At 33.0% G+C, this 14,032-nt stretch overlaps 1 protein-coding gene across 14 annotated transcripts in view; it reads right to left on the bottom strand.

Moving 5' to 3' along the window:
- LOC111864093 (voltage-dependent calcium channel type D subunit alpha-1) overlaps positions 1–14,032 on the bottom strand; it is a 221,044-nt gene that overhangs the window by 31,905 nt on the left and 175,107 nt on the right. For 13 of the 14 annotated variants that reach the window (XM_023851102.2, XM_033751324.1, XM_023851107.2 and 10 more), the window contains 5 exons: positions 8,452–8,504; positions 6,105–6,251; positions 5,807–6,008; positions 3,630–3,899; positions 2,306–2,389 (listed from right to left, as the gene is read on the bottom strand). In XM_023851102.2, the coding sequence (XP_023706870.1) occupies positions 2,306–2,389; positions 3,630–3,899; positions 5,807–6,008; positions 6,105–6,251; positions 8,452–8,504 (756 nt within the window). The remainder of the gene's footprint in view (positions 1–2,305; positions 2,390–3,629; positions 3,900–5,806; positions 6,009–6,104; positions 6,252–8,451; positions 8,505–14,032) is intronic. The other variant, XM_023851096.2, reaches the window with a different exon arrangement.

The raw sequence follows: 14,032 nt of genomic DNA, 5'->3' as shown, positions 1-14,032 counted from the left end.
AAAAAGCTTCTTATGTCTTTCTTATGTATTTCTTATGTCACTAGCATCAAATTTAAAACTTTTCTGCCAATGCATAACATCAACACATTATCATCTTTTAAAACGTTTTTTTTTATCACTTTTAACAAAGGAAGCGATCCTCAAAGTTTCTGTTGTTAGTCGACAGACACTTTATCTATATCTTACTATGTTAGTGAGTATAAGACAGTGTTTAGTAGCCATAATTTGAAGTCCATGCTGTAGTTAATCGCAATTAAGCTGAGTGCTAGCTTGTGTAGCATGCTAGAAGATACAATCCTAACCCACACAGAAAACCACACATCCAAAGGTTACACGTTAAACTTTTATCAGTTACATACAGATGTCTTCCCTTACTGTCATGTTTATGTCTCTTCCACAAAAGTTTGAAATACTGAAAAGTTAATGTAACTTCAGTTGTAACAATATGATAAATGGGAACTTGTATCTCAGTGAAATGATGGTGATGACTCAATATTAAATATAAAACCAAGGTGAATTTAAAAAGGGAATTTATGTTTTTAGAAACAATTCATTACCAAAATGTTTAAAATATTGATCAATATTTACCATCTAAGTACGTGACAAAGAATTTTCATGACAAAGTAATATACTGAGAAAGTAATCAACAACAAAAACATTTACAAAAAACAGAAAATTCCTAACACAACAACATGAAGTGGAGTAAATTTCATTTTACATATTTAAATATATCAACACTGCTTATCAGCAGATAAGCAGGTAATGTTTATTAATCAGATTAAAATAGAAAAGAAAGTGTTGCCTAACTGAAATATGAAATCAGATGAGCAGGCCTATATAAGAAATTTAACTGAATTAGGCAAAGATCCCTTTCCTGCTCATGTAAATTTGTCATTTATATTTATTTAAATGATGAAATTTATGTTGCAGTTATGGGACTTTGAGAACTGGGAACTGAGCAGTTCTTTTGCCTCTGACTAGTCAGGTGATTATGTGAGGAAAATATTTTAATTAACTTGAAAGAATCAATAGAACTAATTGCCTGTTGTAGATAATATCATAGAATTTGCCTGTTTCAACCAAGAGAACTATGAAAAATCTCAGGGTATCATTTTCTGAACTTGGAGTCAAACAAAGTAAGTCATCAAGTTGAAGCAGTATCCAGTTTATTATTATGTTACTTTACATCACAGTTAAAAAGAATATAAAAATCACTGAAAGATGTGTGTATGTATTGGCTTGTCTATATGTTGTGAGATGTTTCATTTTCATGAAAATACATTTGAAGAGAAACTACACAAACAACCATAATTTCAGCAGAGAATAAATTAGGACAAAAAATAACAGTAAATTTGTACCTGTGTTTAAGCACATGCCATGAATATACATGGGAGTATATCAGAGCATGAGATTGGGGTGGGTGGTTTCATTCATGTCCCAATTGAGTTGACCCTTGTGAAAGAGACCTCAGTATATATTCAATAGGAGGCTGAGTGTGTCACAGAGCTGGCCTGGGTACTGCAGAAGAGACGAATCTTTTGTTCTTGCTGAGAACTGAATCCTGACTTTCTGGGCATCCAGCCTGTAGCTCGTTGCTATACTGACTGATCTCACAATTAAATATACCAGTAAGAAAATTACGAAGTCCTACACTGATTGAATATACCATAAATTTAACAAACCCATCTGCACCCACTACCCTGCAGGCAGTCCAGCCAGGAAAAATGCCAACCTTTCATCCCATGCTGCATTATGCTCATAATATGTACTGATATTCCTCATAAACTAATTACGAAACAGTAAGGCCACTGAGTGCCCCACATCACAAGAAGCCTAGACAAGCTATGAAACAATATTGCTTCACAACATTACACACAAGCAGAATTGGAAGTCACTTTAAGTATTCACTTGTGTTTTGTGTACCAGAACATCTGCGGTGATAACGGCCAGGTATATGAGAGTGCATCGGTGTGCTTGTGGGTGTGAATGGGTTAAACTTTCCAATTATGTCATTCAGTTTTCAGGAATTTTTATACTTCCATTTCACAGAATGTTCACGTAATGAATTAATTCATTATGCAAGTAATATTCAGAAATATGAGTATATTCATCATATAAAATCTAAACTTCACTCAGTTCCCAAGCTCTGGTCCAATTATGAGATCACATGATTTGTTAAAATGCAAGCTTCTCTTGAAAAAATGTCAGATAAAATTTCTCTGCATACACAACGTAAACGAAAGATTGCATTACAGTTCATAACATCACACTGCAAAACTCAGCATTCTCAATAGTTTTTACTCACATTCACCTCAGAATAAATGATGTCGATGAAACTGCCAAGGACGATGACAAAATCAAACACGTTCCATGCATCCCCAAAATAATTCTGCAAAGAAAATTTACTCAGAGTAATGCACTAATATGAAATGAAAGTAAAAAACAATAATGTCCCTCATCTATGACTAAGCTGTTTAAAGAATAACTTTCTATATGCATTTGACATGTACATTTAAACATGATAGTTGAAAATATAGCTTTCCCATTCATGCAAAAAATGTAGAGCATGTCTAAGATAATACATCTGTAAACCTTTCAAGTCTATCGACAGTGTGAAGAATGAAGAACCAAAATTATGTTAACTGGAAAAATGTGTTGATGAAACCAGACATAGAGTGACATTTTCTGTTTTGTGGGGGGGGGGTAACTGATTTTGACCCTGAAAAGTTAATCCCTTAAATGTAGAAACAAAAATTTTATAGGATTTAGCTAACATTATGCAACTTGAAAACCAAGGGAAATGCTTATAATTATAAGCCTTATGTTGTGATTTGAATCTAGACTTAAGACTGCACTGAACACACAAATCATAACATCAACCATGACATATTGAAAAGTTTAGAAAATATATTAGTTCTAACATGTGTACTATAGAACCACCTTCAAGTGTCAGTAATTCAAACAATGCTACAATGATACAACGCTTCTGTTGCTGTTTCTTAGTGACTGCTAGTCATTCCACTTTTGCATAAAATTTCAAAAGCAAAATCTGAAATTATCAATTTATACGACAACTGCCTGAACCAAAATACTGTTATGGTGAGGTAAATCACTCCGAACTGGTGAAAGAGTTTACAGCATTCAAAAAATGCTGCAGAATTAATTCCTTCTGAAAGAATATAAATTACTTATCTACATATTAAAGTATCTAACTGAAAGAAAAAACCTATCTTAAGTCAGACTTCATTTTTCATACAAAAGCTCTTATACTATCTAGATATCTTGGGGTAACATGGCACTTCACATCTATAAATGAAATAGGATTAATTTGGTTTGTTCCCCAAAGTTGTTACTTTGTGTCACCTGGTTTACATTCTGACAATCTCTAATAATTCTGGGATATCATACTGAATGCTTTACTAATTTCATCTACTAAACAACTTCATGCCATCTAATATTATGCAGAATAATTACAGCAAGAAATTAATTTCTCCTATCCTCCATTACTGCTTTACAAATTCTTTACAAAATAAACACAATGGTTGTTTTGGAGCATATGAAGTCATTTATAATGACATGGGTATTTTAAATTAACAATCTAATTAACAATGGGTATTTTAATTGCTTACCTTAAACCTAAAAGCAGCCAACTTGAATACAAATTCCATAGCAAACACAGCTGTGAAGATGATATTGAGGACATCAAGGAACTTTTCATAAGCTGGTGGTTGGTTATGAAATTTCATTGCTAATGTGATGGTATTTAACATGATTAAAATGAAGATAGTATATTCAAAAGGCTGTGATGTTACAAACCACCACACTTTATACTGGATACGGTGTTTTGGAATGTATCGGCGAACGGGTTTTGCTTTCAAAGCAAACTCTATGCAATTTCTCTGAAACAAAACATATCATTATAGAAAATATTTTAGGCATAGCATGTAGAGCAACTGGCATACACATGGATGTAAAAGTGTTCACTTTCTCATTCATACTGCATGTAAAGCACTGACTTAGGGTTTGGGTGTATTCTGAACTCAGGGGGATGATAGTGGTACTACCATATGGACATGAAGAAAATAAAAATAGAGTTTCTACATGAAATCACCTGCAAATGCTGTATAGGGGCTCTATATTGGGGCCATTATTGTTCCTTATTTACATAAATGATTTCCCATTATCTGTTAAGAAAATAGGTAATCCAATATTATTTGCTGATGATACAAGTATTATCATATCAAACACGAATGCTGAAGAATTTAAAAATAATATCAAATTAGTTCTGAACGAAACAATTATGTGCTTTAATAGTAACTTTCTAACATTAAATTGTGATAAATCACACTTTATACAATTCTTTCTAAAAAAGCACGGGGAAATAGAATTGCAAATAATATCTAATAATTCAGTTATTACAAATATCAATTCTACTGAATTCTTGGGAATAAATGTTGATAGTACCTTATCTTGGAAGAACCATATTACGGGTTTATCATTAAGGTTAAATAAGGCTTGTTATGCAATAAGGGCAATAAAGCCGTTTATGTCACTTGAATCAATGAGGATGATCTATTATTCCTATGTACATTCTTTATTGTTGTATGGTATTATCTTTTGGGGTAATGCCCCTCATTATGAGAGTATCTTCAAAATTAAAAAAAGAATAATAAGAGTTATATCTGGTTCGGGTAGACTGGATTCATGCCGCGGATTGTTTAAAAATTACAAATATTGCCACTTCAGTCTTAGTACATTTTCTCCTTACTTCTTTTTGTTGTTAAGAACAGAAACTATTTTATAGCTAATATTGATATTCATGATATCAACATACGTTATAATCACAATTTATATTTACCTTCTACAAATCTATCAATAGTTCAAAAAGGAGTGCTTTTCTTGGGTAGCAAGATTTATAACCACTTACCCTCAAACATTAAATTGCTATCTAAAGATATTAAAGAATTCAAGTTTTTAATAAAAAGCTATCTCACTGAACATGCTTTTTATAGTATTGATGAATATTATAAATCAACTTCTCAATGAACACTTTGTCTTAATTGTCTCTCCTATGGATAATATAATTATACAGCTTATGTATCCACTACAACTGTATCAGTGTTTGTATTATTGTATATGACTGCATTAATTTATAGTGGTCTTAGTGTTTTCATTTATCCTTGTATGGGTTAGAAATGTATATTTTATTATCTTATGTTCAAACTTTGTTATGAATGTATGTGTATATTTTATTATTTTATGTTTAAACATGACAGATTCTATATCCAATAGGTTGGTTTGACCTTATATGGATTGACAGAATGCAATAAATAAATAAAATGAATGAAATAGCATGGATATTTAAAAAAATGTGGTTAAATATTTATTAAATATTAAATTCAGTACTTCTGCACATCTGACAATCAGTCATAGCTTGAATCAAAAGGGATTTAGCGTACACAAGTATTTAGGAGGTACTCTGTTTGAATCTTGGCAAGATCAGCTCAGGAGTTTAGTAGATTACTCTCAGCTCCTTCAGGAAATGCAAAGTTATTATCTTCTTTGGGCCACAACTGCTTCCTTCCAATTTTTTTCCAATTCAATGGTCATCCTACCAGTTGACACTACATAGCCTCAATACTGAAAGCATCATTATATATCCCCTGTAAAGGTATTTAATATTGTACAGTCAATTATGCCTCTACTGCAGACCAATCTATACTAACATGGGATATCAGTCATAGAATATATAAGTATATTAAAATACTAACACAGGCTAGATACTCAGTTTAAAAGAAAGAAGTACCTGGTTCTTATCAAGTTCACAATTCTTGTACTCTTGTTCACCTTCATTTTGGAAAGTAACAATAACAAAACCTACAAAAATGTTAACCATGAAGAAAGCAATGATGATGATATAAATTATGTAGTAAGCAGCAACAATGGGACGAGAATTGTGGATGGGTCCTTCATCTTCTTCATGTGAATCAATTGAAACGTACAAAAGCCTAAAAGAAGGAGAAATACAAGCAATTAAGGCCCAATGCTCAACTGTAGAACACCACAGAAAAAAATTACATGATTTATTAACAAAGTTAACTCACCCAGGCCAACCTTCAAATGTTGATACAGTAAATAAAGTTAGCATAGCTTTGGCAACATCATCAAAATGTAAACGGTTCCTCGTCCATTTACGTTCATCAACTTGTGGTTGGTTGATATCCCCATCATCAAATATAAGATATGTGCCACTGGAAGATATTAATATACAGTATCTCACTACCTGCTTGTTCACAATTGCATGAATAAGTCAAACAACAGAAAACCAAACACTTTCAACAATGGTTATAAGGCAGAAAACTTGAATAAATCTATTTCATTCTTCTTGTTCTGATCACCAAAACTGCAAAAAATGTTTAAGAAAATCACCTAAACTGAAAAATTAAGTACACAGCCTAATGTACTGTGTTTTTACTTTATGTCCTTATTGTGGTCTTTATGAATGTACGTATATATCATTATTTTATGTTTATATTATATTTGTATCTTGACAGGTTCTATATCCCATAGGTTGGTTTGACCTTGTATGGATTAACAGAATGCAAATAAATGAATGAATGAATGAATGAATGAATGAATGTAGAACAACCTTCAAGCATTTTCCATACACACAGGCCTTTAAACAAATGTTGAACATTTTAAATAGTTTCAATTTACAAATCCTTCACACCTTATAAAGACTTCTTTGAAGATGTGATATAAGATTTATAACCACTTACCATTAAATATTAAAATGCTATCTAAAGATATTAAGCATTTCAAATCTTCATTAAAAACCTACCTTACAGAACATGCATTCTATAGTACTGATGAATATTACCAATTAACTTCCTAATGAATATGGTTCTTTTTATATTTCTTGCCCTTTGTACATTTTGATTAGTTGTGGGAGGTCTTCCCATTTAAGTTCAATTCATTCATGTTTCATTGTCTTCACTATTATCTTGTGTATTTGTTCAAACTGTGTTTTGTGACACTGTTGTGCAATACTGTGTTTTGCTTTGTGTCCTTATTGTGCTCATTATGAATGTATGTATATATCATTATTTTATGTTTATATTATATTTGTATCTTGACAGGTTCTATGTCCCATAGGTTGGGTTGACCTTGTATGGATTAACAGAACGCAAATAAATAAATGAATGAATGAAAATAAATGAAATGAATAACCTTGTGGTAAGCAATTGAGTAGCCATGATGTACGTTTTACTTTGTTTGGGTATGCCACTTTGAGTATTAATAGAAAATTTCTCATTTAAAGAAAAGGTAGCCAAAATATCTGTCAGTAAATTGGAAAGCTAAAGGCTTCATGGCTAGTGTTTTGAGTTCAGAAAGTGTGAATGACATCAGAGCCCAACCAGCATTCCATCATATGAGTATTCAGGAGTAATTCCCTGAGAATACAGCAGATAAAACATGAAGTTTACAGTTCACATGATTCAAATGCTAACTCTAAGGATCTGTAGATCTTACCTCCCTGTTGCCATGTACCTTAGTGGCACAGGTTTTAACTNATTTTAATTATTTTAATATGAAGACAAGGCATGCAGTGAACTAGTTTAATGTTAATCGAATAAGCACCTGAAGATGGCACTTTTGTGCCGAAACATGTAGTGCGAGAGAAAGGAGTGAGGTAGATAAGTGTATGCACTAAAAGACGGTGAAATAAATCATGGACTTAAATGTACAGCACTGGGGACAGAATAACAATTTGGTAATAAAAGATCTCAACCAAACACAAAAGTTTCTTTGGCAAGACAATGTAACACCCATTCTCAATGTAGCTGTAAGACTTAATCATTTACCATTGAACATAAGAAAATTATCAACTGATGTTAAGAAATTTAGATTAGTCACTAAAAGTTTCCTTTTAAGGGAATCTTTCTATTCAATAGACGAATACCTGGAATGGTCTATAAATCTGTAGTTAAGGTTTATTCTGAATGAAATTCATATTGGTGTAATTGTGATAACATGTACTTATTGGGCATATTTTGTATCTGTACATCATTGTTGTGACTCGAAAATTGTTCATTTGATGTATGTATGTTGACAAAGTTGTGAGTTACAGCTGCTTTTATCATAATATTTTATCTATTTGTTATATTTTACTTTTCATTTTACTTATTTTAGTATATATATAAATGGACTGCTTCTATATCTGTGGTGACTGTCTTGCCTGTGTGGATTGCTTGAGGTAATAATAAATAAAATCAAATCAAACTTGCTGAGACACGTACTGTTATCAACCATTCCCTCACCATAATTCTTCTATACATAGCTTCATTCCTTAATATCCCTCCCAACCCCAAATTCTAACAGTAAGCAAAACAAATCTGTGATAGAATATTTTGAGAAGACTGAGAATTAGATCGTAATGTTGCAACTCACCGACATTCTGCTTCTGTCATCTTCGAACCATCTGAACACTTGAAGAATTTTCCCTGAAAAATTATGCAATACAAACTGAAACATCATACTAAATCACCAAAGCTCTATAATGTACTCTAATCCAGAGAGATCATGATTTTCAGTCAAATCATCTACAATTAGTGTATCAGATTTATGGCATTTAAGGATTCTGTGGCTGAAAGTACATTACACTTAGCACCACTTAATTGACTGAAATATTTCTATTTGCAACACATTAATGTGGAGCATGATCGTCTTAACACAGTGAAAATCTGAACATCACCAGGATAAAACCTGCACTACACAATAATAATAAGTGACAGTTTTCAGAATTATGTTGTATAATAATGTTTACTGTCTTATTTATGTGAAATAAAATCACATGAAGTGAGCTCACAATACAAGGAAATCATAATTAAAGTTGAAGTGGAAACAAAAGTCTTAATCTAAAAAGAGTTGTAAAATATAAAATAATCCTGATGTTTCTGTATATTAATCAGACTATGTCAGAAGTGAAAGTGCAGATGGGGAAAAAATATCTACTGTTCAAGTGTGACTCACATCTAACTACTTTACTCATATACAAAGCGGACAGCCAATGTCTTATTTAACTCTAATACAGGAAAACTAGACATCTAGGGCAGCTTTCTTATTTCAGAAGCCGGAGCCAACTATCAGGCTAACATAACATTTCTGCATGCTGTAATTGTCACACCTTTTCATCATGTCTTTCTGCCCTGCATGGTCATGGGTTTCCACTGTAGAAGTTAAAGTTTGGTACACAGTAATTAACTACATACATGTAAATTGGCAAAATGCTGAGATGGTGGTGCTATTTTCTATGTCCTGATGCTCTTCTACATTTCCTGCATCCAATTACTAAATCATTAATGGACCGCATGCAAAGGAAACCAAATCAGTCACAGAGACTTAAAATTGTTTTTTGTTTCCCAGTTTGTAGTTTGTGGAATATGTATACAACAATATCCATATGCAATTGTGACAATTCATACTGAAATACATCAGTTCTATGAACTATCAGCAAACAGAAAATGAATTCTGATACATGCTAGGGTAGGGGTCGAAGATTTTAGCAGAAGAGCCACAGCGACAAAGAGAGCTGAACAGGTGAAATGAACAGACTAAGTATACAAATATAAGAACAGATACATAAATGGATAACTCTAATGCAAAAACAGGACAGAAACATTTATCAAGACACTGAAGTTGTCTCATTATCACAATTCACACAAAGAAGAAAAATGTAAATTACAGTTTACTTAAAACGATTTCTAGGACCTTCATTTCAATTAAAAAGATGGACATTATTTTATATATGTATTATACCTTAATGAAAGCAATGGTCACTAGTTTGTGTATGCAAGTATGCATCTTACATACACTAACTAATTTGCTATTCATAATAAAAAATGAGTTGTGCTTTGTAGCAGTGATGATGATTTCAATATGGCAAAATTAAGATATACATTACTAGCCATGGAAGTGTAATATACACATTTTTTTATATATTATAACACAATAATATGTAGTTGCAAGCTGTACTGAATATGACCAACCTACTTGTACTTCAAGCCTAATTTTAAATTAAATACACTTTCTTCTTATGTGCGCAATAGTTTTCCTACTTCTGGAATTCAATCTAATGCCAACATTTTTATCTTTTATGAAACATCTGATATTCCACAATCATCAATTCCCTTATAAATGTTGCTGAAACTTGCAATAATTCACATTAATGTGGTCAAAATTTATATGACGTTACAGTGTAATCGCATTACTGTAGGAATATTTTTATACTAACAAATCTACTGCACAAAAAATATTACTTGCAGTAGATATGCCAGTGGATACTTTATGGTTAAATACGACAGTAATACATAATCCACACACAAAAAAAAAGTAATATTCTGTGATAAAATTTATGGACAATTCATTTTAATATCAGTACTGTTCACCATTGACAAACATATCAGTTAAATGCAATATTAAAATTTATTCAGACCCATGCAGCACAGTTTGTGCTGCTGGCAGTCTTTCTGTGAGCCACACTGTCAATAACAGTAGCACATGAATCAATTCTTATACAACTGAAAGTATGTGAACACATTCATATGGTCAATGAAGTTAATTCTCCAAGCCTAAAATATATGCCTTTTTTATGTATATTTGACATTTATTTTTAAAACATAGGACATTAACATAATCTACTGAGTTATTGTATATCATGCTGACAATGTGAAACTTCTAACTGTAATATTTTTCAATTGTTAACTTCCTTTGTTTTTTCTATTTCTTAACCTCCTACTTCAGACACATTTATAATTTCAACACAGATACTAATCACTTGTGTCCTTTGTCAGGGGTACTCTTTCAAATAGTTATTTCCCATAACACATCTCTGATAATGACCTAACATTATAAAGGATCTTTCCAACTAAAGTATTCTTAGTCATTTAAAATGGTTTAATTCCATCACTCCTTTGTTGAATTTAATTGAATTTTTATAAAATGTATTTTGCAACATTCCATTATATCATGAAAAACTGTTTTAGGTCTGATCAGACAAACATGCTGTGTAATCTTGATTTAATAGAGAAGGGCAAAGTTTATCACAGGGGTGTCTCAAAATTTTCACCACGGTGGGAAGCCAGCGACTAACCACGTGAGCTATGGCGTGGCCTATGACGAAATTATATGATAATTATAGAAGACGAGAAGGCAGAGCTCTGTAAACTGTAAGGGACCGTGGAGTCTTCAAAATGGCATATGCAAGATGATGTAGAACTTCCTAAGATTGCAAATACCAAGCAATGTACTATTAAACATAAAATTAAATTAAACCTGCAGCCTGTAATATCCCATGCCATTTCTTCCCTCTTATAATTTTATCTGTTTTTTGACTGCATAGGTTATTATTGCCGATCTGTTTTACATAGACATATATTTTGGTATTCATATTTTTTTTTGTCTGATCCCCTAAACTGAAATTTAACGTTTGTAAGTTAAATACCTAATTAAAATTACAAACATTTTCCATCTTATAGTGAAGGGTAGATGTGCCAAAAAAACAAAAAGGTGTTCACATATTCTGGAATAGAAATGAAATAAGAAACTGTTCCCCCATGTTCTCAAAATTTTCCCCATGACACTTGAGTCAATGTCACCCTGGTTGTTAGGACTGCTGCTGCATATGTGAGCATGGTGTATTTAGGAGCAGAATGTGTGTTCACTCTCAAACATTTTCCAGCCGAAATCGTTTTCTGCTGTCATCGAAGCATTTAGCAATGCAAAGAAGTACCAAACGACACAAAGATACACTGACTAGTAACAAGATTTTAGAAAACAAGAAGCATTTATAAGATTTAAAAATTTGTAACATGGTATATTAATACAATTATTGAGTATCTGGACAGTGTCCAAAGTCCTATTTTTATTTAAAAATACCGGACTCTTTCTGTCTTCAGGCAAAGTCCTACTTCATGTGGCCCAATCAATAGAGCCAGTCCCTACCTCCGCAGATAGGGTCTAGTTCTATCAACTGGGCCTAATAAGTAGGATTTTATGAAAGGCTGGAGACAGAGTCCAGTATCTGAAACGTTGTTTCTAAATTAAAAGAGGGCGATGGATAATATACTTGAACAAAATCAGTCTAGGAAGTGTTTATGATAGGCAATGTGGCCAGCATCAGGATCTTCTGACACAGGGCCATCTCTGAAAGAACTGAAGGAGACTGCTAGTTTCAGCATGCTGGGACAACGGCCCACATAGCAAACACAAATGCTTTACTGCAAGAGAAGATCAGCAATGCTTAGCATGGCCTTTGGCCACCACAATCTCCAGACTTCACACCACCTGAATTTTCTTGGTGAGGGCATCTTAAAGACAGAACCTATCTGAATAACAGAGGGAGCCTTGAGGAACTGAATAACAGTACTGAACAAGCTGCTGACAGCAATCATCCACAATCACTTTGCAGTGTTGCAGAATACTCAATAAAATGAGTGGATACTTTTCTTCAAGAAGTTGGTGGACATATCCAGTATCTGCTGGAAAGTTGTTACACAGGCTTCAGCAAATAAACAATACAAACTGATAAATAACTCACTACCTTGTCATATCCATGTCACCTGTAAACTTGTATATACTGTTGTACTGTGGGTTTTATCTTACATGGTACACTCAGTATAACTAAATTTTACTTATAAAATAAAGTCAAAAACGTTTATCATTAGTTCTATAGTCATGGTGGTATCATGTATGATAAGAATTAACACCTTCTCAAGAAGCTAATAATCGCTCAGCTGGTTAAGAAATTCTCTGCCTTTTATGGAACCTAATGATTCATTACAGTGTTCACAAGATTCCAGCACTGATCCCTATTATGAGCTGGCGGAAACCAGGTTATACTCTATTTCTTTAAGGTCCATTTTAATATTTCCTTATGGCTATGTCTCCCAAGTAGTTACTTCCCTTCAAGTTTTCAAGCTAAAATCTTGTATAAATTTCTCTTATCTTCCAAGTGTGCTACATGCCTCATTAATTCTGTATTCCTTTGATCCAATAATCCTATTAGTATTTGGTGAAGAGTACAAGTTATGAACCACCCCATCATACAGTTTCCTTAAGCCTTCTATTAGTTAATCTATCACAGATCCTAATAATCTTCCAAGCACCCTGTTCTCAGACACACACAGTTCAATTATGTTGAGATAACATATGACTGTCTGCCTCCCAAGAAACTTGAGGGGCAAATTTCACCAAACTTCCATCTAAATCATTAAAGGCATTTAATTATTAGCAAATTATATGCATGACAACATTAAGATCATGCATTATTAAGAATATTTTAATGTTATGTTATCAGAAAAATGAAAGTATATATGATCTGGAAGTGATGTTCTACACATACTCTCTCACTCTCTCCCACCAGTCTTTGTCTCGTGGTTACTGAAGTTAAGAAGTCTTCAGTTCTATGTGGTATCATGTGTTCCATGCTGACATGAGGTAGAAAAATCTGGGGTTATTTGGCATCTCACAGAATAATGTAAACAAAGAGCTGGGAGCCGTTCTGTTACATAAATTACACTCTGGGGTGTGCTGCAGTTCAGCTGAACCAGTTCCTAAAAGCAAACCTTTTTGGCTGAACAGGTACCTAGAATAGTTACCATAGGATTCTGACGATGGTGTATAACACACTGATATGTTGTGATTTTGGACTTTATCCATCGTCCTGGTTTTTAAGATAACAAATAAAAAGAAAAACACGACGTTTCGGAAACTGGATCTGTTTCCGTCCTCAGGTGAAGGAAAACACCTATTCAGTTGGGTGATTGAGGCTAGTTCTTTCTAAGGGACCTATCTGAATAGATGTTTTCCTTCACCTGAGGACGGAAACAGATCCAGTTTCCGAAACGTCGTGTTTTTTTATTTGTTATCTTAAAAACCAGGACGATGGATAAAGTCCAAAATCCCAACATATCAGGTACCTAGAAATTCAAAACATGGGAAAATATTGCTGGAAGCAAGCACATCATGGCTT

The sequence above is a fragment of the Cryptotermes secundus genome, unplaced genomic scaffold, assembly GCF_002891405.2.
Source record: "Cryptotermes secundus unplaced genomic scaffold, Csec_1.0 scaffold708, whole genome shotgun sequence".
NCBI lineage: Eukaryota > Metazoa > Arthropoda > Insecta > Blattodea > Kalotermitidae > Cryptotermes > Cryptotermes secundus.
The sequence above is the reverse complement of the archived record's forward strand: the minus strand, read 5'-3'. Positions and strand labels throughout refer to the sequence as shown.